General features: G+C 42.4%; 1 protein-coding gene across 2 annotated transcripts in view; it reads left to right on the top strand.

Moving 5' to 3' along the window:
• UBP1 (upstream binding protein 1) overlaps positions 1-24,521 on the top strand; it is a 72,790-nt gene that overhangs the window by 39,868 nt on the left and 8,401 nt on the right. The window contains exons 4-12 of one of the 2 annotated variants that reach the window (XM_060111026.1): positions 4,999-5,075; positions 8,974-9,079; positions 10,263-10,369; positions 12,929-13,081; positions 13,184-13,294; positions 13,737-13,844; positions 18,879-18,982; positions 21,535-21,589; positions 21,834-21,927. In XM_060111026.1, the coding sequence (XP_059967009.1) occupies positions 4,999-5,075; positions 8,974-9,079; positions 10,263-10,369; positions 12,929-13,081; positions 13,184-13,294; positions 13,737-13,844; positions 18,879-18,982; positions 21,535-21,589; positions 21,834-21,927 (915 nt within the window). The remainder of the gene's footprint in view (positions 1-4,998; positions 5,076-8,973; positions 9,080-10,262; positions 10,370-12,928; positions 13,082-13,183; positions 13,295-13,736; positions 13,845-18,878; positions 18,983-21,534; positions 21,590-21,833; positions 21,928-24,521) is intronic. The other variant, XM_060111027.1, reaches the window with a different exon arrangement.

Raw genomic sequence — 24,521 nt, 5'->3', positions numbered from 1 at the left:
TATAGTGTCTTTCTTTATCTTTCTTTATGGCCTTTGTTTTAAAGTCTATTTTTTCTGCTATGAGTATTGTGACCCCCCACTCTCTTATCATTTCCGTTTGCATGAAGTATCTTTTTCCATCCCCTTACTTTAAATCTGTGTGTGTCCTTTGCCCAAAGTGGGTCTCTTGTAGGCAGCACATTGTAGCCTCTTATTTTTTAACCCAATATGCCACTCTTTGTCTTTTGATTGAAACATTTAGTCCATTGACATTTAAGGTAATTACTGATAGCTATGTACTGGGTTAGGGCAAAAGTTCATTTGCTTTTTTTCTGTAAGCTGGCTTTAGTATTGCATAGTTATCTTTAACTTCACTTGAAACAATTTTGTTAGACTCTATTGTGACAGCTATCATATCAGCGTGCATTAAAAAAACATCAAAATTGGTGAATTTTTGTGTAGCTATTTTAATATTGAAGATGGAAGAAAACAGCATTTTCAGCATATTATGGTTTATCATTTCAAGAAAGGTAAAAACGCAACTGAAACGCAAAAAAAAAAATTGTGAAGTGTATGGAGAAGGTGCTGTGACTGACTGAATATGTCAAAAGTGGTTTGCGAGGTTTCGTGCTGGAGATTTCTTGCTGGACGTTGCTCCACGGTCAGGTAGAGAGATTGAGGTTGATAGCGATCAAATTGAGGTATTCATTGAGAACAATCAATGTTATACTACACAGCAGATAGTCGACATAAGCAAAATATCCAAATAGAGCATTGAAAATCATTTGCACCAGTTTGGTTATGTTTATCACTTTGATGTTTGGGTTCCACATAAAGTAAGCAAAAAAAAAACTTCTTGACCGTATTTCCACATGCAATTCTCTACTTAAACGTAACACAGCCATTCTGTTTTTAAAACAAAATGTGACAGGCAATGAAAAATGGATACTGTACAATAATGTGGAATGGAAGAGATCGTGGGGAAAGCAAAATGAACCATCACCACCAGCCCCACCAAAGGCCGGTCTTCATCCAAATAGGTGATATTATGTATATGGTGGGATTGAAGGGAGTCCTCTATTATGAGCTCCTTCCAAAAAACCAAACGATTAATTCTAACAAGTACTGCTCCCAGTTAGACCAACTGAAAGCAGCACTTGACAAAAAGAGTCCAGAATTAGTCAACAGAAAACACATAATCTTCCATCAGGATAACGTAAGACCGCATGTTTCTTTGATGACCAGACAAGAACTGTTAACAGCTTGGCTGGGAAGTTCTGATTCATCTGCCCTATTCACCAGACATTGCATCTTCAGATTTCCATTTATTTTGGTCTTTACAAAATTCTCTTCATGGAAAAAATGTCAATTCCCTGGAAGACTATAAAAGGCATCTGGAGCAGTTCTTTACTCCAAAAGATAAAAAGTTTTGCAAAGATGGAATTATGAAGTTTCCTTAAAAATGGCAGAAGGTAGTGGAAGAGAATGGTGAATACATTATTCAATAAAGTTGTGGGTGAAAATGAAAAACGTATCTTATTTTTACTTAAAAACCAAAGGAACTTTTTGGCCAACCCAATGTTTATTGCCATTTTAAACCTTATTTTCCCATTGATTTTTATTTCTTCTCTGTCCCTTTTTTCTTTGTTCGTGTGTGTGTGTGTGTGCTGATGATTTTCTTTTGTATTGATGTTATACTTATGTTCTCCTCTTTTTGGTTTTTGTGAATCTGTTCTATGTTTTTGATTTGTGATAGCCCTGTTTTTCAAGTATGTTAACCCCTTACTATATCTACTTGCCTTAGACTGATAGTCATATAGGCTCAAACACATTTTAGGGAGAACAAATTCTACATTTTCTTCCCTGCCTCCCATTTTACAATTTTTTAAAATTAATTAATTTACTTATTTATTTTTGGCTGCATTGGATTTTTGCTGCTGCAGGCGGGCCCTCTCCAGTTGTGGCAAGCAGGGGTCACTCCCTGCCGCGGTGCACGGGCTTCCCATCGCGGTGCATGTCCCGTTGTGGAGCATGGGCTCCAGGTGCACAGGCCTCAGCAGTTGTGGCACGTGGGCTTAGCAGCTGTGGCTCGTGGGCTCCAGAGTGTAGGCTCAGCAGCTGTGGCGCACGGGCCCAGCTACTCCGCAGCATGTGGGATTCTCCCAGACCAGGGCTTGAACCCGTGCCCCCTGCATTGGCAGGCGGATTCTTAACCACTGCACCACAAGGGAAGCCCCCATTTTACAATTTTGATGTCCTCTTTTACATCTTCGTGTTTCTCCTTTTGCTGTTCATTTTGGTTATCATCACTTTCACAGAAATTTTTTAATCTTTTTAAATCTGTACTGGCTGATTTAAATGATTTATTTTCCAGTTGTGATTTTCTCTTTCCTATAGATTCTTCATTTCTGTTTAGGGAAGACCTTTCAATATTTCCGTTAGGATGGGTTTAGTATTGCTGTATTCTTTTAGTTTTTGCTTGTCTGAGAAATTCTTTATCTCTTCTTCTATTCTAAATCATAATTTTGCTGGATAGAGTATCCTAGGGTACACATTTTTCCCTTTCAGAACTGAATATATTGGGTTGGCCAGAAAGTTCGTTTGGGTTTTGCCATAAGACGGTACGGGGAAACCTGAACGAATTTTTTGGCCAACCCAAAATCTTGCCACTCCCTTCTGGCCTGCAACGTTTCTGTATAGAAACCAGCTGATAGTCTTATGGGGGTTCCCTTGTAATGAACTCTTGCTGCCTTTAAAATCCTCTATCTTTAAGTTTTGCTATTTTTGTTATAATATGTCTTGGTGTAGGTCTGTTTTGGATTTATCTTGTTTGGGACCCTCTGTGCTTCCTGTACCTGGATATCTGTTTCCTTTTTTAGGTTTGGAAACTTTTCAGCCATAATTTCTTCAGATACATTTTCAGTCCTCTTTTCTCTTTCTTCCTCTTCTGGAATTCCTAGTATGCATAGGTTGGCATGCTTTATATTATCCCATAGGTCTCTTATGTTGCTTTCATTTTTTTTTCATTTGGCTTTCTGTCTGCTGTCTTGATTGGGTGGTTTCCATTATTTTATCTTCCAGTTCACTTGTTCTTCCGCATCATTCTTTCTGCTATTCATTGCCTTTATCTCAGCTTTCACGTCTGCAAATGAGTTTTCTATTTTTTCTTGGTTCCTCTTTATAGTTTCTAGCTGTTTTTTTTTTACAGTAATCTGCATTTCTGTCAATAGCCTTTCTTAATTCCTTCAGTATTTCCATTGCCTCTTTTTTGAAATTGGTGTCTGTTAGACTGAAGAGGTCTGCTTCACTGTTTGCTCTTTCAGGGGAATTCTCTTGGTCTTTTAACTGGGAGTGGTTCCTCTGCTTCTTCATTTTACTTGTGTTTATCTTACTTTGTGAGTTTAGGAGAAACAGTTACCTACTTTGGTCTTAGAGGGCTGTTTATGTGGGGGTCCCTGTGTAGCTTGTACGTGTTTAATGTATTTGGTACGAGGCTGTTTTTATCATGGATGCCTGTTGCCTCTTTACTCAGAGTGTGCTGGTCATTACCCCCGAGAGGGGCGGGGTGTGCGGATGCCACGGCTGGTGTCTGGTCTGGCAGCGGCTCAGGCACACCCTCGGAGCACGCAGTGGGGGCAGCAGCAGCTCATGACCACTCCTGGGTATTCATTTCCGTTTTTAAAGAAGTTACTGTTTATTCTTTTTCCAGGTTCAGATCCATTGTTAAGTATGCTGCAGATTTAACTTTTTAAAAAATCTCTCTTACCATAAGGGTGTTTTTAGTTTAATCTCTCTCAGTGTGTTGAATGAATTTGACTGTTCCTTAGTGGTGTATACAGCAGTTGTTTTCCTTCACCAACCTTGGAGTGATTTAGTTGTATTTTGGTAACTGTTATGTTTTGACCCTATGATCTTGTACTCTTTGTATATTTTTGTAAGCCCAGTGGAGTGTGGGCAGGGTATTGGTAGTTTTATTATAAAGAGCCTCAACTTCATATGTTACTAGAAGCACTCTTTAATTACTACTAATTTTCTGCATATCAAATTATGCTGTCATTTTTATTATTTAATGACAGATAATCCAAACATCTTTTTTGTGGATTTGGAGCATATTACTAACTTTTGGCAGCAGCAGCTTATTTTCCTAATTAAATAGATTGGTGTGTGAGTTTCTATTCGTGTTTTTTTTATGGACCCTAATTGAGCAGTGACAAGATGTGAGTTGGGTTCATTGGACACAGGGGAGAAAGCTCCAGGATTAAAATTTGACCTTAGTTTACACAAAAACCTGTCTACAAATGTTCCTAGTATCATTATTCATAATAGCCAAAAAGTGGAAACAACACAGATGTCTGTCAACTGTTGAATGAATAAACGAAGGTGTGGTGTATGCATTCAGTTGGATAATTTGGCCATAAATAGGAAAGACTGACACGTGCTACAACCTGGATGAACCTTGGAAACATTATAAGTGAAAAAGCCAGTCACAAAAGGCCACCTGTTGTGTGATTCCATTTATACCTACTGTCTAAAGCAACCAAATCCCAAGAGAAAGAAAGTAGATTGATGAGTGGTTGTGAGGAGCTAGGGGTGGGTGGATGAGAAGGGACTGCTCACGGGTATGAGTTTTCTTTTTGATGATGAAGGTGCTCTAAAATTAATAGCAGTTTGGGCTGCACAACTCTGCATTTACTAAAAACCAGTTAATTGTACACTTTAAAAGGGTGAATTTTATGGCATGTAAGTTATGTAAGTTATACTTTAATAAAGCTGTTATGAAAAATTGGTCTCAGATAATGAGTGTGAGAAGGTAACAGAGGCAAGTAAACTGACTGAGGAACTCTTCAGTCTTGAGAGTGGAAGAAGGAAAGGATATGATTTGCAAGGAAGAGAAAGATTAACCTGAGTTTGCTTCTTTAGAAATTAATATTGGGCAGTCATATGTTTGAGTTGAATTTTTGTTACACAGAGTGATGTTCTTTATATGGATTGTTTTTGATACACAATTTTTAAAAACAGGTCAGTCTTACGAAATTCGCATGCTGGATAATCGGAAAATGGGAGATGTGCCTGAGATCACTGGAAAACTGGTAAAGGTAAGGACCATCTGTTTAAATTCCTAAAAGATACTGCAGTGACTCAAAAAAGCAGTTTTGCTGCAAGAGTTTTGTTTTTTGTTGCAGGGGTTATTAAAAAATTATTTAATTTCACTTTAAGAAAGTAATGGCTATATTAAAACTATTTTGAGCTATATTTTGTTTACTCCTCTGTAAAATAGGAATTATAGTAATTACTGAGTGAAGTAAACGTGAAGGCCCTCTGGAAACAAGGTGCCATAGAAAAGTTGGTTGCAGCTAAAGGAGGGAGAAAAACCCACTACCACAACAAAAAACTTTGTTTCTCTTTAAAAGTAGAAGATAGTGTGGAAACTGTTTCTCTTTAAAAATAAAAGATAGTGTGGGGGGAAAATATAAGTGTTACTTTGAAACTTTTATTTCACCTCTTAAAATTTCTCTAAGTAAAATTTGATCTCTTCACGCTACTGGTGTATCTGAATGAAGAGTCAGTTATTCCAGGCCTAGGAGGTGCAGCCAACCCATTCCTTTTAGGATGTGTCTTCAGACCCATCCCCGGCCCCTGCAGTGTCATGCAAGGTGGGTCCTTCTAGCCTCTACCTGTCACGCACCACACAGTATCATAAACTCTGGAGCATTACAGGGCAAGGGTTACAGAAGAAGCTTAATTGGGAAAAGGGAAAACTTCATTGTGGCTAACTGTTAGCAAAGAAGAAGCAGGATGAGTTCTCTCGGTCCTTCCATCTTCCTACAGAGAGGCCTGTTGGGGCCCGAGTGCTGCTGGGCCCTCAGTGTAGAGAGGCATTCCATTGGAAAGACCCATCCCTTTTCAGACGGGCGAGCATGGGGAAGGCAGCCTGTGGGGGAGTGGACAGCAGTACTAATGCTAACAAATTAGGCTTGTCCAGAAAGCAGCTGCTCAGCACTGGAGGCCTGAGAGTCTTTGGGATATTTTAGTACTCCTCCCACTCCTGGGGGCAGGAAGCTCCCAATCCTGTGAGACGTTCTAGTCCCCAGTGGATCTTTGTCTTGCCAACCTGGAGTAAGCTCCCAGGTTTCTTCTGACTCCTGGGGCTCCCAACATTCTCAGAACAGGAGGAGAGAGGTTATTTACCCATTCTCACGTGTGCCATCTGAACATGGAGTCTGTCATGTCTGTGTTCCACCAGTGGGTTTGATCATTTCCCTAAAGGGTGGGTCAGATGGCCTTATTTTTTTTATTCCCTCCTGTTGACTTTCTCACCTGAATGCTAATTAGATTCACCCTTTTAAAAAGGCATCAGCACTGTTCCCAGTGAGCAAGCCCTACTGAATTGGTTATGCTCTGCTGGACTCTAGTGACAAATAGCTATGGTTTGGTCAAGGAGCAACAGCTCTCATTTTTCAGAGTCTACGAGGCTTAGCAGTGTTGAAGATTCTCTCAGCATGTCTTGCTCCCAGCTCATCATTCATTGTCAGACAAGTATTGGGCACCCCAGCAAATCTTTGCCAAATTGTACCACACCTGGTTAAAATTCAGCCTAGTAATATATTGTTTAAGGGAAGATGTGGGTGAACTCTTTTGTCATTGTGAAAGTCACAGGGTTACTTTTTAAGAAGTCTTAGTTTCATCTTCCACTTGATAAGCCACATGTCTGATTTTTGGTGGATGTGCCAGAATACATCCAGTTACATCCTGAGAGCTTGCCTGGGATTCAGAGTTACAGTCTGCTACTGCCAGAGACTACAGAATAACTTTCTTAAAGACCACATGCTTCTTCATCTAGAGGATCCCTAAAATACTCTGCAGCCATCTAGAGTTTAATTTTCTGGCCCCATGATCTTTGACTCTGCTGTTGGGGGTGGGGGGGCTTCGGGATCAAATGCTGCTGATCAAAGGTGCTTTGGAACTTCTTGACCTGCTTAAAATATGCAGTGATGTGCTTTCTCTGATTGTTGTGTTTCTATCTTATTGTTAGGGCCCCTTTACCTGCGGCTGATTCTCTAGGTGTATTGTCTCCTTTTAGTCCGAACTTCCAGATAACAGCTTTTCCCCTTCCAGTTTTATTTAAGAGGTTTTCTTTTATATCTTGCCATTTCTTAACTATGGTCCTCCATATTCCTTATTGTACTGTCTTATGTCTTAGTCTGACCTAGAATGGGGTTTAGTAAAGCACTTAAAACTATTACCTGTATTCTCATACTATTTTCATCTGAATTCGTGGATTTGCTTTGGTTCTTACTAAATACGGAAGAATCAAAATCATGACATTTTCTGTGCTGCACTTCTGAGAGATCAACCTGCTGGTGAATGTGAACCAGGAGCCACCGCTGGCTCAAGCACCATCACTCTGTGAGGGCTTTGCTGCCAGCAGGCAGCCGTGTGAAGTGGGTGCTGGTGGGGAATTGGGTGTGGGTCAGAGTGGCAACTGTGCCTTTATAGGCGTCCACAGAGGTCCTAATGACTGACTTTGCCTCTTTTTAAACTATTTCAAATTACAGTATTTCTACTTTTAAACGGTTCCCTTCAAAATATTTATCAGCTATGTCTTGGACAGCATTTTGGGGGTGCGGAAGGCAGGAGCACTAAAGATACAAGTTATTTCCTGTTCAAACCAGCAGAGCGTCTACTGGAAATAAGATTATCTTACTGCATCATAGTCTGAGAAACAGTTATTTATAAATGTGTCAGAAACACTAATTAGTGCAAATCTGGTATCTGAATCCATTTTGATGACTTGTTATCCTGTTCTTGGAATGGAACAGCAGCTGGCAGCCCAAACCTGTGGGAGGTGAGGGCGGGCTGGGTGGAGAGCAGAGAACGGCCTAGAGTTTGTGGAGTCGAGTTAGAGCCTTCCCTAGGAACGAGCCTGAATGTTTGGATGAAGTTGACCTGTGTTTTATCTGTTTTGGTTTGTTTTTCCCTTGCTTACCTCAGATAACCTCACTTGCAGGTTAAATAGTTGAGGATGAATTTTGCATATAGGTTCTCTTTTTAGGGTGGTGGGCAGATTTACCCCCCTGCCCTTGACGTTTTTTTCGGGGGGGGGGGCTGTGCCTCACCGCACTCGGGGATCTTAGTTCCCCAACCAGGGATCGAACCCCAGGGTCCCCTGCAGTGGAAGCGCAAAACCCTAACCACCTGGGCACCAGGGGATTCCCTGATGTTTTCTTTATAGAAATATAATTCTTACTAATTTTTTATGGACATGGACCTTAATTTTGAATTACAGTATCAAATTTTTTAATAAAAATTTAACCTAAGAGGGCTTCCCTGGTGGCGCAGTGGTTGAGAGTCCACCTGCTGATGCAGGGGACACGGGTTCGTGCCCCGGTCCAGGAAGATCCCACATGCCACGGAGCGGCTGGGCCCGTGAGCCGTGGCCACTGAGCCTGCGCATCCGGAGCCTGTGCTCCGCAACGGGAGAGACCACAACAGTGAGAGGCCCGGGTACCGCAAAAAAAAAAAAAAAAAATTTAACCTAAGAATCCATTTTATTTGCTCTTGTTATTTTTGAGTTATAATTCTTTGTACCGGGACTTCCCTGCTGGTCCGGTGGTTGAGGTTTCACCTTCGAATGCAGGAATTGTGGGTTCAATCCCTGGTCGGGGAGCTAAGATCCCACATGACTCATGGCCAAAAACCAAAACATAAAACAGAAGCAATATTGTAACAAATTCAATTAAGACTTTAACAATGGTCCACATCAAAAAAAAAAGTTTAAAAAAAGATAGTAATAATTCTTTGCACCAAATAATTGTACCCATACCCAGGTATCCAAGAACAAAACAGTGTTTTGTAAAACACTTACAAAATGTTTAAAGCAGAATTTGTTTTTGTATGCTTTTCTATTATAGGCTAATGCATAAGAAGTGAAAACACTTCTGCTTTTTAGCTGGAACAATTTAAAAGTGCTCATTTCCCCTACTTATTCCATAGAGCATCATAAGGGTTGTATTCCATGACAGACGGCTCCAGTATACAGAGCATCAGCAACTTGAAGGTTGGAAGTGGAATCGCCCAGGAGACAGACTCCTCGATTTAGGTACAAGTGGCCGTCAGAAAACCATGGAGAGATGAGGCAGTTGTTTAGCTATACCTGTTAATACGTTAGCACCACACCATGTGTGATTGCGTGGAGCGTTTTAGTCACCTGTGTGACTTGAGTTGTTTTATGTATGTATGTATTTTAACATCTTTATTGGAGTATAATTGCTTTACAGTGTTGTGTTAGTTTCTGCTGTGTAACAGAGTGAATCAGCTGTATGCATACGTATGTCCCCATATCCGTTCCCTCTTGCGTCTCCCTCCCACCCTCCCTGTCCCTCCCCTCTAGGTGGTCACAAAGCACTGAGCTGATCTCCCTGTGCCATGCAGCTGCTTCCCACTAGCTATCTATTTTACGTTTGGTCGTGTATACATGTCAGTGCTACTCTCTCACCTCGTCCCAGCTTACCCTTCCCCCTCCCCATGTCCTCAAGTCCATTCTCTGTGTCTGTGTCTTTATTCCTGTCCTGCCCCTAGGTTCATCAGAACCTTTTTTTTTTTTGATTCCATATATATATGTTAGCATACGGTATTTGTTTTTCTCTTTCTGACTTACTTCACTCTGTATGACAGACTCTAGGTCCATCCCCCTCACTACAAATAACTCAGTTTCATTTCTTTTTATGGCTGAGTAATATTCCATTGTATGTATGTGCCACATCTTCTTTATCCATTCATCTGTTGATGGACACTTAGGTTGCTTCCATGTCCTGGCTATTGTAAAGAGAGCTGCAGTGAACATTGTGGTACATGTCTCTTTTTGAATTATGGTTTTCTCAGGGGATATGCCCAGTAGTGGGATTGCTGGCTCGTATGGTAGTTCTATTTTTAGTTTTTTAAGGAACCTCCATACTATTTGAGTTGTTTTATAGTTAAAAATGAAGTTGTTTTTGGTGCTTAACGAAACTGAGCCAGGAATTTAATGAGTTTTAAACCATTTATTTCATTTTTGATTGGCACCATCCATCATATTCTTAATAAAATGAAATAGAAATCAGGGTGGGAGAAAGTATGATACACATTAGGTGGGTTTTTATGTTGAAGTGATTGACCATGGAGAACATTGAAGGGAAAAGTTCAGCAGGGAGGTATAATAATTTCATTAGAACAGAATCATCGTAGATTGTAACCTTTTAATCATTCATAGTTTTGTTTCTGTGTCACTTCTTTTTAAAATACAGATATTCCAATGTCTGTGGGAATAATTGACACAAAGACAAATCCAAGCCAGTTAAATGCAGTTGAATTTCTGTGGGATCCTGCAAAACGCACATCTGCTTTCATTCAGGTTTGGATTTTTACATTATTAGAGTTATACTAGCCTCATCATTCAGAAGGCTGTGGGTGAGCTTAAATTCTTGATACATGATATCATTTTCTTTAAATGCTTATTTGTAAACTATCTTGTAATGTTTTTTATACACACACACACAGAGACACACACAACACACTCTGTTAAGTTAGAGTTAATCTACTAAATTCATCATTTATAGACTAACCTGTAAAGACAATCTTAATATGTAAAGCATTATTTAAATATCACTTTTACCACTGGTAGTAACAATAATCAAAACTTCCATTCTTAAGATGCATTTCTCTTGAACAAAACCTGCTGTTTTAAAGGATATGTTTGAAAAAAAGTGTAGTTTTAAGATTCTGTCTAGCTTTATTTGAAAATATTTTAATACTGACATTTTCAATCCCCTACAAAAGTGAGAGGATAATAATAATAAATCCTCTTGTGCCCATCTCCTGGCTTCGACAGTTATTAGTAGTTTTCCCTTTTTGGTTATTGGTGGAATACTGTAAAGCAACGCCCAGGCATTTCATTTCACCCATGAATACTCAGTTTGTATCTCCTAAGACAGGGGTCCCCAACCCCTGGGCCACAGACTGGTAGTGTCCATGGCCTGTTAGGAACCAGGCCGCACAGCAGGAGGTGAGCGCAGGCTAGCGAGCGAAGTTTCATCTGTATTTACAGCCGCTCCCCGTCACTCACATTACCACCTGAGCTCCGCCTCCTGTCAGATCAGTGGCGGCATTAGATTCTCATAGGAGCACAAACCCTACTGTGAACTGCGCATGTGAGGGATCTAGATTGCGTGCTCCTTATGAGAATCTAATGCCTGATGATCTGAGGTGGAGCTGAGGTGGTGATGCTAGCGCTGGGGAGCGGCTGCAAATACAGATTATCATTAGCAGAGAGGTTTGACTGCACAGAGACCCTAATAAATCAATTGCTTGCAGACTCATATCAAAACCCTCTCAGTTGGGCTTCCCTGGTGGCGCAGTGGTTGAGAGTCCGCCTACCGATGCAGGGGACACGAGTTCGTGGCCCCGTCCGGGAAGGTCCCACGTGCCGCAGAGCGGCTGGGCCCGTGAGCCATGGCTGCCGAGCCTGCGCGTCCGGAGCCTGTGCTCCGCAACGGGAGAGGCCACAACAGTGAGAGGCCTGCGTACAGCAAAAAAAAAAAAAAACAAAAAAACAACCCTCTCAGTGAGTGGCAAGTGAAAACAAGCTCAGGGCTCCCACTGATTCTGCATTATGGTGAGTTGTATAATTATTTCATTATACATTACAATGTAATAACAATAGAAATAAAGTGCACAGTAAATGTAATGCGCTCGAATCATCCCAGAACCATCCCCACCCCACCCCCAGTCCATGGAAAAATTGTCTTCCATGAAAACTGGTCCCTGGGGCCAAAAAGGTTGGGGACTGCTGTCCTAAGAGATTAGTTTTTGAAAAACAAATATGGTATTATTATATGTAAAATAAAATCAACAGTAATTCTAATAGTAGGTTCGAATTTGTAAGTGGTGAAATTAAAACTACTGAGTAGGTAATCTTTATATAGAAAAGGAAAATCACTTAATTGCTGACTGGCCGAAGTAGGCTATGATTTGTGTGAACTATAGAGAATTTAGTATTTTGCATTTTCGTGGTCTTCCAAGTAGTATCACCCATCGGCTGATAATCAGTAGGGCCATGGTTCATATTAGTTGAATATTTTCTCATATTGTTCATCTGACAGGGTGACTGGTTATGTGGTGAATGAGTGATGGGAGAGCTGGCCTTACTTCTCAGGTTGTTTACAGTCTTGGTGCAGAAATCAGTTTTACCCTTGAGTCCTTAGAAGAGGGGGTGTGTAGCAGTCAGAAATTACCAAGGTCTTGTTAATGACACTGTGCCATGCCCTGGAGCTGTCACCATGGTGTTGTTGCAAGAGTGGGCAGAAGTGGTGGGAAAATGAGTACTGCCCTCAGGATCCTCTGTGAACTGTGAAGTGTTGACAGGAGAGTTCAGATGGATGCAGGTGGAGTGAGGAGTGGGCTTGGTGGACTGTGGAAGCTCCCCAGGCAAAGGATCACGAGCTGATGACCGTAGGAACAGCAGTGAGGTGACTAGCTGGCTGGAGTTGGGGCAATGGCAGTAGAGGGCAAACAGCAGGGGCTCTGAGTAACGAGGTGATGATTGCTGTGGATTGAGCCCCACGCAAGGCTGAGGACCGTGGGTCCAGTCTGGGGTGGGGGTAGGGGACAGACACAGGAAGCTACTGTACTGATGTGCTCATGATTGGAGCAAGTCCTGCCTTCGAGGAGGGCACTAGAATGGGGCAGAACCCATTCCCACAAAGTTCAGGAGGGCTCAGCTGGATTTGTGAAAGGAAAGACATACATGTTTAAAACAGTTAGAAATTCACGACAGACACCTGAGTAATATGTGGGAGTTCCTTTTAAAGGATCTTGAATTTATACCTGTGGCCCGACATGTGAAAGGCAGCAAAGTAGAAGGGTGATCAGTGGACAAGACTTTGAATCCATTTCAGCCTGACTCATTTTCTAGGTACACTGCATCAGCACAGAATTTACTCCCCGGAAGCATGGAGGTGAAAAGGGAGTGCCTTTTAGGATCCAGGTTGACACCTTTAAGCAGAATGAAAATGGAGAATACACAGATCATCTACACTCAGCTAGCTGCCAAATCAAAGTTTTTAAGGTAAGAGATGGAAACTAGGCTTTGAGGAAGTGAGGCCCAGTGTTGCTGGTAAAGGTGTTTGTCTGAAGCCTGATAGATGAAAAAGTCTACTTTGTTTTTAAGCCGAAAGGTGCAGATAGGAAACAAAAAACTGATCGAGAGAAGATGGAGAAGAGAACCGCTCATGAGAAGGAGAAGTACCAGCCGTCCTATGACACCACGGTCCTCACAGAGGTAATGCGGGCACCATTCCGGTTCTGAGGAGAAGCCGAGCCGTGCACTCTGGCACCACCTCTGAGGATGAGTTTGGCTGCAAAGGGTCTGGGAAGATTGGGTGGTAGATTGACATAATCTTCTTGGTGAAATTTGTGGGGAAAATATTCTCTTTAAATTTGGGGATTTTAATAGATTCGTTTCCTGGGTGGGATCGTGGACGAAGATGCTGAAATCCCAATCAGGTCTCAGAAACAGACCTTAAAATCCTTGGAGTTGATAGAAATTATGTTGGGGCCCAGAATGTCCGATGTTTGTCACTGCTGGGGTTTTGCATCTTCCTTACCTTTGAATCCTGCTAGTCATACGTTTGTTTAATCGGACGGCAGAGGCATAAACAGGGTATTAGATCTTTCTTTGTATAATGAAAAGACATTGATCCCAATCTTTGGTGTTTGTCCAGATGAGGCTTGAGCCTATAATTGAAGATGCAGTTGAACATGAGCAGAAAAAGTCCAGCAAGCGGACTTTGCCAGCAGACTACGGTGATTCTCTGGCAAAGCGAGGCAGTGTAAGGGCTTCTGCTTCTCTTTTCATTGTGCAAGAAACCTTGTGCAGTGTTAGATATAGGACCAACTTCCACTGAAAAGTAAAGCCAAATTTGTTTTTGATGTCCTTGTCTTGATTTAATTTGCTTTTGTTTAGACTTCCTGCTTTCTGTTTGTTCCTCACTGAGGAAAATTTCCTAAATCTAACACTTTCAAACAAAGTTGACCATATTGGGTGGTTTTGGAGGGAAAACAAATGACACTCAAAAATGTGTTCCCTCCCTGTCTCCTTCCTTTCCTCCCTCCCTCTCTCTCCTTTGCACATGCACTTCCTTTACAAGCACTGAAATTAACTGAAAATACTTTCTTTAGTAAAATAGTTATTTTTATGTAATTAAAAAAGGTTTTTGCTTTCTCGTGTGTGTAACTGATAAGAAAATGTCACGGATATTTGGAGAAATGATGGCAGCAAGCTTGACGTTACCATACGCAGTACATTCGCAGTACTCTGTGTCCCATTTCCCTGCATGTAGTGTAAGAACGTGTCTGCTTTTAAAAGCCTGATTGGCAGCACTGGTAGAAAAACAATCCTTGACTGCATTAGTGTTTCCTCTTGGCACCTGCATTGTGACCTTATGCTTCAGGCCAGCATAGGACACCTTGCTACGCTCAGCCCTGGTTCCCCACTGTAGTCCAGGGGGTTTTGGTTGAATATGAACTTTGCCAGCTTATTAAGTTTGCCAGCTTATTAATGGTTACTGTTTCATCATTGCAGTGTTTGTACTGTCAAGGTGCCAGAAATGGAGTTTTCACTCTTACACATGTATCTGTGATGATCTGTAGACTATGAAAGCCACAGGCATTATCACAGGAACATTATTTCCAAATTAAAGCATTGAGTGAAAATATTTTAAATACTTCTATATGCATTTAAATAATATATGCAATAAAACTGAAAATGTCCTCTCTGAGGGGCAGGGGAGCACACCATGTTGCATTTTCTTTAAGTGGGCTTTTTTGATTCAAATCAAAAGCTGTATGGAACAACTGTATACTCCTTCCCCAAAATGCCTGCCCCTCCAGTTTTATGTTTTTATTCTCCTAATTTCCCAGCTGAAGACACAAATGGTTCTTAGTACACTTATTTGGGGAGACACTGGTAATTCAAATCACTTTTCCCCTTTTGTGATAAACTAATTAAAAGGAATGGTTCTGATAACCTGTAAATTAAAGAAATCTGTTATAGCCCAGAGCTCATCCAAAGATGCAAGTCTAAAGTATGCAAAACGTCAGCAGTTCACTGGCCTGGGATTTCACATCTTCCAAGTGTGCATTGCTTGCTGCCCCAGGGCTGCATTTGGTTTGGCTAAGATACTTCTAGGGGTGGTTAGAGGTCTTCTTGGAAACCTGTTCATTAAAAGCAAGGTACAGATTTTTAAAAAAGGAAAATCTGCAGCATTTTATATATTTCTTCAAGCACCTACAAAAGAAGGCCAGCATTTCCTACAGGTCTCTGATAGTTACAATTGGCTTTCAGTAGAAAGGGTATCCATACTTACCTGTCACAGCCACATGGCGCTGTGGGAGGTGGTCCTGCACTGAACAGAGGCAGCACTGGAGGTTCTCAAGAGCCACAGCACAACCAAACCCTTAGTGTCGCTGTTGGTCTTTGTATCTGAGCTGTATTTCATTGGCTCAAATCTGGGTTGCCAGTGTCTGCGGTCTGCAGTGAGTCCTCATTTTCTCATCTGCCTGGGGAGGGACTTTGTTCATAGTGCACCAGAGCTGCAACTCTACAAGTCCAGGCCAGATATCGCTGGAGCCTTAATGAATCAGTACCATTGCTTATTTTTAAAGACAGGGAAGAATGACAAGGTAGAAGAAACACTGAAAATATTCCTTGGTATGCCTGTACTCTCCTGGGTCAAGACTGTAAGAGAAACTTATGAAAAAAGAAGGTGGGAGAGTCTTGGTGTTTCACCCAGCCTGGCCATTGAAGAACTTGGAATCCATCATTTCTAAAAGTAGAGGCCTCCTAACAGGACCAGTTTTCATTGAATGCTAGTTTTCCTGTGTTCTGTGAATTGAGTCTCCTATTTATTGGGCAAGTTTTAGATGTCAAACAGCCCTGCTTTTCTACTGCTAGAAGAATCTAGATGTGTAAAAGTGAAATAGGTATGTTTATGGAGTTTCAGTAAATTTGGTGTCTTTGCTGTATCACCTGCCATGCTCACTTGGAGCTTTTGATGGCTTTATTTTCCTCAAACAGCTGGCAATAATTACCAAAGCAGATCTGGGGAGACTTGATGATACTGAAAGGTCTATATGGTTTTGATGTGCGTGTTATGCCGTGTTGTAGTATTTTGTATCTGGGGAGAATGGTGTAGCGGGAAGATCTTCCAAGTAGTAGAGGTGACTGTGAGCACGTGACACCCACAAGTTAGGAGAACTGCCAGGCCTTCCACAGCGTCTTGGGTTCCTCAAACTGTATAAGCTGGGGAGGTACTACTTGGTAAACTAGAAAGAAAAACAAAAGACCCTAGTTTAAAAAGAATGGGCATTCTGTAAAGTGTCATGTATAGTGCAATTGGTACAACAGGCAGAGAGGGTTTAGCAATGCATTCCAGCCAAATTAGATTTCTTTTTTGAAAGTTGATAATAGTTGAAACATTAAGTCTGCAGTCATTTTCCCCATTTCTGAGGGGATACCTAATGGGTAGTTGTAAAGAATGTTGAGATTATGGGATTTTTGTTTTATTTTCTTTGTACCCATGCTTTTTTAAAAATTATTTATTTTTGGTTGCATCAGGTTTTTGTTGCTGCGCATGGGCTTTCTCTGGTTGCGGTGAGCGGGGGCTACTCTTCGTTGCGGTGTGTGGGCTTCTCATTGCGGTGGCTTCTCTTGTTGTGGTGCGCGGGCCTCAGTAGTTGTGGCTTGTGGGCTCAGCAGCCGTGGCTTGTGGGCTCTAGAGTGCAGGCTCAGTAGTTGTGGCACATGGGCTTAGTTGCTCCACAGCATGTGGGATCTTCCCGGGCCAGGGCTCAAACCCATGTCCCCTGCACTGGCAGGTGGGTTCTTAACCACTGCGCCACCAGGGAAGCCCTGTACCCATGCTTTTGATGGGTGTCAGACACGCTGTCTGAAGCTCCTGTAACCATTGGGGAGACCTGGTTTCTGAGCTCAGAGTCCTTCACACTAGTGGTCTTGACTTCACTCAAAAGAATTTTGAAAAAGAATATACTCCCTTGCATATTTTTAGGTTGACATCTGAAAGTTTTCATCATAAATTTAAATACTTCCAAAGGATTTCAAAAAAGGGGGGGATATATATGTATACGTATAGCTGATTCACTTTGCTGTACAGTAGAAACTAACACAACATTGTAAAGCAACTGTACTGCAATAAAAATTTTTTTTAAATAGCTGCAAAGGAAACAATTTTCTGACATACTTGAATATTTGTATTTACAACTTAAGGTGAAGCCATCACTTTAGTTAAGTCTGAAATTTTACTCTGCTCTTCCTTTTTCATCTCATGTTTTCTCTTTCACTCCCCTTAAATAATATTGTCCAAATAGGACATACTTCCGTGCCTGGAAATCTTTTAATGGTCACCTTAATTACTTTTTTACAACAAACAGTATAACTTGAAATTTAATTTTTAAAATTTCCTGTGACCATGTAAGGCTTAAGTCCGTTGAGGAATTTAAAACTTATTATTTGTACCAGTTTATCAAAACAACAAATCATACACATTTTGATGATTAAATTTTAACTATAAAAATAGAAATGTTATTGGAAATGCATTTTGAATGATGAGACAGGGTAGAACATATTTAAATTCTAGATTTTTTTATAGGTAAGAGAACCTTTGTTTAGATAGATTTATTTTTCTTTCAGGCAGCGTCATTCAGGTCTTGGAACTCCTTCCGAGATACCTGCCAGAAATTCCAATGATCTCTCTTTGTATGATCTAATAAATTATTTCAGTGCCTGTCAGCTGACAAGATGTCCTCCTGAATTATTTTGAAAGCAAAGAATTGAAAACCCCCTGATGTAGAGAAGAATTTTAGAGTCGTGTACTTTCTTAGTGTCTACCCTGATTTCTTTGAATGGTCTTTAGCTTGGTTTTTGGCAGAGCCTTACACCCCACAGCCATGGTGAGACAGGATGCCGTCTGTGTGTGAAATGGGAGGAGAGTGCTTATGAAAGGGGACCTTTGAAACCCAGGATGTTCTCAGTCTTAGAAAGAATACCGTGGAGTGAGATGAATTCCCTCCATCCTCAGCACTTGAGGCCACCCTGGCCTGTTCAGCATGTTTTGACTTTAGCTTTTTCAGTATTCCTAATTGGAATAGTTAATGTGTCTTTGTATCTTGGCTCTATTTTTGGTCAGAATTTGCCAAGGGCTGAAAAATATTTAAGTCCACCCTGCCCCTTCTAGAAAAAATAAACAATAAACGTAGGTAGGTAGGTAGGTGGCTACACGCAGTACCATCCACAGTTGATGTATTTTGATGTTGGGCCTGTCTCATCTTACTTGGGGATGATCATGAACCTTAGAGAGATTGGTGAAGTACATGGGTACTGGTGAGGCTGCTCCTTGGGGAAGAGGGCAAAAAGAGCACTAGGTGGGACAGATCCACTGTCCTTGTCACCATGCGATGTCAGATGTTGCTTCTGAATCCTTTCTTGCCTCTGCTGTTCTTTAAACCTCAATAGGTACCTACTGGGGAATGGATGAAGAGGGAGGTGAAAGTTCTTGAAAGCACATTGTACTTAAGCGCACATTTAAAACACCTTTAGAAATGTTTGCTGCTGTCGTCACCTCAGGTCCTCTCTGAGAGTAATCAGTGTCTAGACACGCACAGCAGGTAACATTTTCCCTGCCACACACCAGTCAGTTTGATGCATTTCTGTGAGGTTGCTTGATGAATGTTAGGTGTCTTGTGTTTCACGATCTTGCATTTGGCCAGACTAGAGAGTGAATTACAAGGATATTTCTCCCATGTACTTTAGAAGCGAACCGTTAATTTATTTCTGTTTCTGTCCGCAGTGCTCTCCATGGCCCGACACCCCCACCGCCTATGTGAATAGCAGCCCTTCCACGGCGCCCACCTTCACGGCCCCGCAGCAGAGCGCTTGCAGCGTCCCGGACAGGTAGCCGGTGTGCGTGACGAGTGCCCGTGCTCCTTTATGTCCCTTCCTGTCAAGTTACGCAGCCTCTTTGTGTGTGTATCTGGGGTATGTGGTAATTAGAAATAGCTTGCTGCGGGGCAAAACTGCCTTTTCTTCACCTTCCCGCCTTTTTGCTCCTGGCTCCCTTGTGCCTCACACACTTAGAACTGTGGAAATTGAGAAAAGGGTGCATCTTCAAGATATATTCTTTGTGAGATAAAATCAGCATTAATGGGCTTCATGGATAGAGAGAAAAGGACAGTGAGTTATTAAGGTGAAACTGTGACTTGAATATGTTACAGTTGAGTTTATGATAAAGTACACTTTAATGCTCACCATGTCGAACAAAGATTATTTTCTACCCTATTTCTTCTCCCTCCCAAAGACACTAATTTTTTTTTTTAATTAAGTCTTTAAAACTTAAAGGACTTTCCATTTTAAAGACTTGCTCTGGTTTTAGAAATGGGAATGGTGGGCTCTGTTCATCCTATTTTCTGGCCTTGACTGTTAGCTGCTGGTCAGCGGTGCCCCGGGGAGATTGTCCTTCCTGGGGCTTTTGCTCAGGAGCTCCTGCTGAGTAGTCAGATCAGAAGGTCCCCGCTGTTATGACATTTCTTGCTGGGAAGTAAAATTATGAAAGTTAAGACCATAAAGGAGGGAATTCCCTGGTGGTCCAGTGGTTGGGACTCAGCGCTTTCACTGCCGTGGCCCAGTTCAGTCCGTGGTTGGGGAACTAAGATACCGCAAGCCACGAGGTGCGGGGGAAAAGAAAGAAAAAAAAAAAAAAAAAGGAAAGGGTTCTCATTTTTATACTCTGGTCACGCCAGCTCGGGCTGCTATAACAAACACCAGGGACTGAGTGGCTTATAAACAATAGAAATTCATTTCTCTCAGCCTGGGGGCTGGGTGTCCAGGGGCGGGATGCTGGCTGGAATGGGTTCTGGTGAGGACTCTCTCCGGGTGCAGGCTACCGGCCTGTGTGCTCACCCAGCAGAGAGCAGAGGGGAGGAGGCAGACTCTTACAACTCTGAACGAAGTCACTGATCCCATTCCTGGGGCTCCGTCCTCAAGGCTTCGTCTAATGCTCATTACATCCCAAAGGCTCCACCTCCTAATACTGTCCAGCACGCTGGGGGTAAGGTTTCCACCTGTGGTTTTTTTTTTGTTTGTTTTTTTTTTTGCGGTATGCGGGCCTCTCACTGTTGTGGCCTCCCCCGTTGCGGAGCACAGGCTCCGGACGCGCAGGCTCCGGACGCGCAGGCTCAGCGGCCATGGCTCACGGGCCCAGCCGCTCCGCGGCATATGGGATCCTCCCAGACCAGGGCACGAACCCGTATCCCCTGCATCGGCAGGTGGACTCTCAACCACTTGCGCCACCAGGGAGGCCCCCACCTGTGGTTTTTGAGGGGACACAAACATTCAGTCTGTAGCAGAGTCTGGTGAGAAAACAAAGAAGAACATGCCTTTTCCCTGAGGCAGTGGATAGACCAAGAGGCAGCTTGTTTCCATGTAGGTTATTGTGCTTCAGGGTAGGGGGACACTCCTGGACTCTGGCACCAGCATGTTACCATGCAGGGGACTGAATAATCCTAGAAAATGACAACAGTTTCAGAGAGGAGATGTGAATTCGTGTACACACTGGCTCACCAGATATTTCCCGAGAGCCCACGGTGCCCAGCACTGTTCCGGGTACTGTGATGTGAGTGAGAGAAAGCCCTGTCTGAAGGAGCTCAAGTTCTAGTGGGCAGAGAAGGGCAGTAAACAATCAATATGGTAAACCTAAGTAACTGGGGTACAGGTGCTAAGAAGGGACCAGAAAGGTGGATGCACTCCCTGAGCAGCTGTTCTCATTTTCCCCTGGAAACACAGGGTTAGTGGCACAAGTTTGTTTCTTTTGTTCTCTTGAATTTCACCCTGTTCAATCATGGATAAATATATTCATTAAAGGGATATTATTTTTATTTTGGCTTAGGATTATTATATCATTTCTTGTAGCTCATAATTAAAGTAGATTTTTTTGCAGTTATTTTCAACTGTTACCTTATTTGATTCTCATATTTTTTTCCTAACTAAAATGAATGAGTATCCGTCATTTTCCTGGCACCCCTGGAAATGATTGGAGCCCTTGTGTTTCATGAAACCTGACTTTCTTACTAGAACAGATGTAGGAGGAGAAGGCACAAATTAAACCGTCCTATGTGTCTTAACTGTTTTTTTGTTTGTTTGGTTTTTTTTTTTTTTTTGGTCGCACTGTGCAGCTTGCGGGGGATCTCAGTTCCACAACCAGGGGTTGAACCTGGGCCACGTCAATGAAAGCGCCAAGTCCTAACCACTGGAACGGCAGGGAATTCCCTTCTGTGTCTTAATCTTAACATACTGACTCCTTGACCGGTTGTGCAGACACGCTTTTTGCATAGTTACATTGCTCTGTCCCACAGTATTCTTTTACGTTCACCTAGTTTAATAGCCTTTAATGTCTTGATTAAAAAATATATATCATAATAATCATTCTTTTCTTCCTTCCTTCTCCCCAGCAATTCTTCTTCCCCAAATCATCAAGGAGATGGAGTTTCACAGGCCTCTAGTGAAGTAAGTATCTTTACCCTAAACTATCATGCTTTCAGGGTCCTGCATTTTGAAGCCTCTGACAGGGGTTTGAGTCATTGTTTGGGTCACTGAATAATCCACCTGTGCTCTCCGTGGGTGTTTTAAACTTTAAACCTGGAGGATTTCTGTGTTTTGTTTAAATGTTCTTTATAACATGCCAGTGACTTGGATTATTTTTTGTAAGTCTGAACAGTTTCTTCTGTTTGTTCATTTTCTTTGTTAATAGCAACTTCAGCCTTCAGCCACGATCCAGGAAACACAACAATGGCTGCTCAAAAACAGATTCTCTTCCTACACAAGACTATTCTCCAATTTTTTAGGTACGTTTGTGTTTGCACACGCACACACACGTTTGCTTGTTTGTTTTTGTACTTTTATTAGCTGTAATTAAATTCTGGGGAAGTAACTGTATGTAGATTCGTAAGAAGTTGCCCAAACCTGTACAGGGAGCTCCTGTGTACCTGTACAGGGAGCTGCCCAGTGTCCCCAGTGGTAGTGTCTTGCAGACCTATGGTGCAGTATCAGAACAGGAACTCGATGCTGTTTCACCAGGTTTACATGCCCTCATTTTTGTATAGGTGTATGTAGTTATATGCAATTTTTTTGATTTTATTAACTTTTTATTTGAAATAATTTTTGCTCTGCAGTAAGTTGCAAAAATGACAGAGATATGTTCCAGTGTACCCTTCACTCAGTTTCTCACATACTTATAGTACAGTATCAAAACCAGGAAATTGACCTTGGTGCTGTGTGTGTATATAGTTGTGTCATTCTATCACATGTATAGATTGGATGCCACCAACACCGAAGTCAGGATGCAGAATCTTGCCATCACCACAGGGATCTCCCTAATTACCCCTCCCCCATGATCCCTAATACCTAGCAACCATTAATGTATTTTCTGTCTCCATGATTTTGTCATTTTGAAAATGTTACATAAATGGAATCATACAGTATGTTACCTTTTTTTCTCTCAGCATAAGGCCCTTACTTCCATCCAAGATGTTATATCAACAGTTTGTTGCTGTTTATTGCTAGGTAGCATTAGAGGAGGGTATGAATGTACTCAGATACGGTTTTTATAGATTTAAGTTTTTTTCTTGCCTAGTAAGCTAAGGGAGTATTTAGATGTAATTTCAGAAAGGACCGGGCGGTGCTGCTTCAGGTGGTGCTATAGGAAGCCTGTTCGGAGGGACAGTAATAGATAACGCCAGCTGGGGCAGGGGCAGCATTTCCTAAACATATTTGGCCCTGGGACCCTTTCCCGACAGAACACTTAACATGTCCTAGCCAAACTCCTCCTGGGCCACGGTGAAGTGGCAGCTGGCTCTCCTTAGCCCATGGTGTTGGGGGACCATCCAAATGCAGCTCGAGCCTTTTAAGAGGAGAGAACATGTGTGCACACAGCTGGCCTAGAGGAAAGCCTGGTTTCACAAAGAACGTGGTTTCCTATTACGTCAGCCCTTTATTGCTGTGCTTGTGTCATGGTTAGTCATTCCCCAGGTAGCGCTTTGTCTCTTTAAAATTAAAGTGCTGGGTGAAAGTTGTTGGCTAGCTGGGATGTACATTTTTATGATTAAGTAAGCCTTTTATCTGTGAAAAACTAATTTAAAAATTTCAGCGTGTTGGGGGGTGGGGGGCACGTCTTGGATGCTCACAGGGGAGACAGGGAGGGAGAGCACCGCACAGTCGGAAGGCTCTGCCACGAGGGCCCAGGTTCCTGTTCTGTCAGATGATGCGTGTTGTAGTTCTGAGTGGTGATCACTGTGGCTTGGCCGCCTGCCTTTTCCTTCCCCTGTGAGCTTTGCAACAGTAAAAAGGCGAGGAGAGGGAGGCTTCTTTCTCTGAGCCTGTTAGGCAGTCATGTTTTGGAGAGGGCTGTGCACAGTGTCTGTCCGGTGCTGTGTGTGGGTGAAGGATGGGCACACACGTCTCTGGTCGCTCCTGGGAGCCCTGTTGGCAGAGGTGTGTATGGAAGGCCCCCTGGTAGAGATGACAGCGTCTGTCTCGGCTTACCTGGCTCCATAGACAGCTCCATCAGTGCTCGTGCCTCATGGGAGATGTGCTTCTCTGGTCTTTGTTCTTTTACAAACTAGAAAATTATGAGGCTCTTAACATTCAAGCCCTCAAAAGTAGATAACTCCATTAATCTCGTTACATATGTAAGTGGATATTTATCATATGGAGGTCATGCTTTAATCCCAGAGGGCATCTTAATTCTCCCAATAAACTACATCTTGAGTGTCAATAAAAGGTAAAACAAAAGATTGTAGACACACTCAAACGTAAAACATAGAAGAGTCTGATGAGCTCCTGTGTCACCACACCCAGCTCCAGAGACGGCCAGCCTAGGTCGGTGTCAGTTCTCTCCCACTCCTCCCACCTTCCCTTTCTGTTCTACTTTAAAGCAAATGCTAGATACCATGTCACTTACACACCAAATACTTATGGGGGAAACCTTAAGTATAATATGCAATTCTCTGCCATGCTTTTGTATTAAAACTGGCTGCTGTGACGGAGTTGCTTGTTATAGAATGTTGGACTGTATGTAGCATGTTATAGTATAAAGAAACCTAGTCCTGGGGCTTCCCTGGTGGCGCAGTGGTTGAGAGTCCGCCTGCCGATGCAGGGGACACGGGTTCGTGCCCCGGTCCGGGAAGATCCCACATGCCGCGGAGCAGCTAGGCCCATGAGCCATGGCCGCTGAGCCTGTGCGTCCGGAGCCTGTGCTCCGCAACGGGAGAGGCCACAGCAGTGAGAGGCCCGCGTACTGCAAAAAAATAATAATAATTAAAAAAAAAAATAGAGACCTAGTCCTAGCTCTGCTGCCAACTTGTGTGCCTTTGGGCAGGTCCCCCAAACTCTTGACTTCATTTCTTCCTTTTGTAAATTAAAGATTGGTCTGGGTCATCTC

Source organism: Mesoplodon densirostris, chromosome 10 (assembly GCF_025265405.1).
Source record: "Mesoplodon densirostris isolate mMesDen1 chromosome 10, mMesDen1 primary haplotype, whole genome shotgun sequence".
NCBI lineage: Eukaryota > Metazoa > Chordata > Mammalia > Artiodactyla > Ziphiidae > Mesoplodon > Mesoplodon densirostris.
Note: the sequence above shows the minus strand (reverse complement) of the source record. Positions and strands in the feature narration are given on the sequence as shown.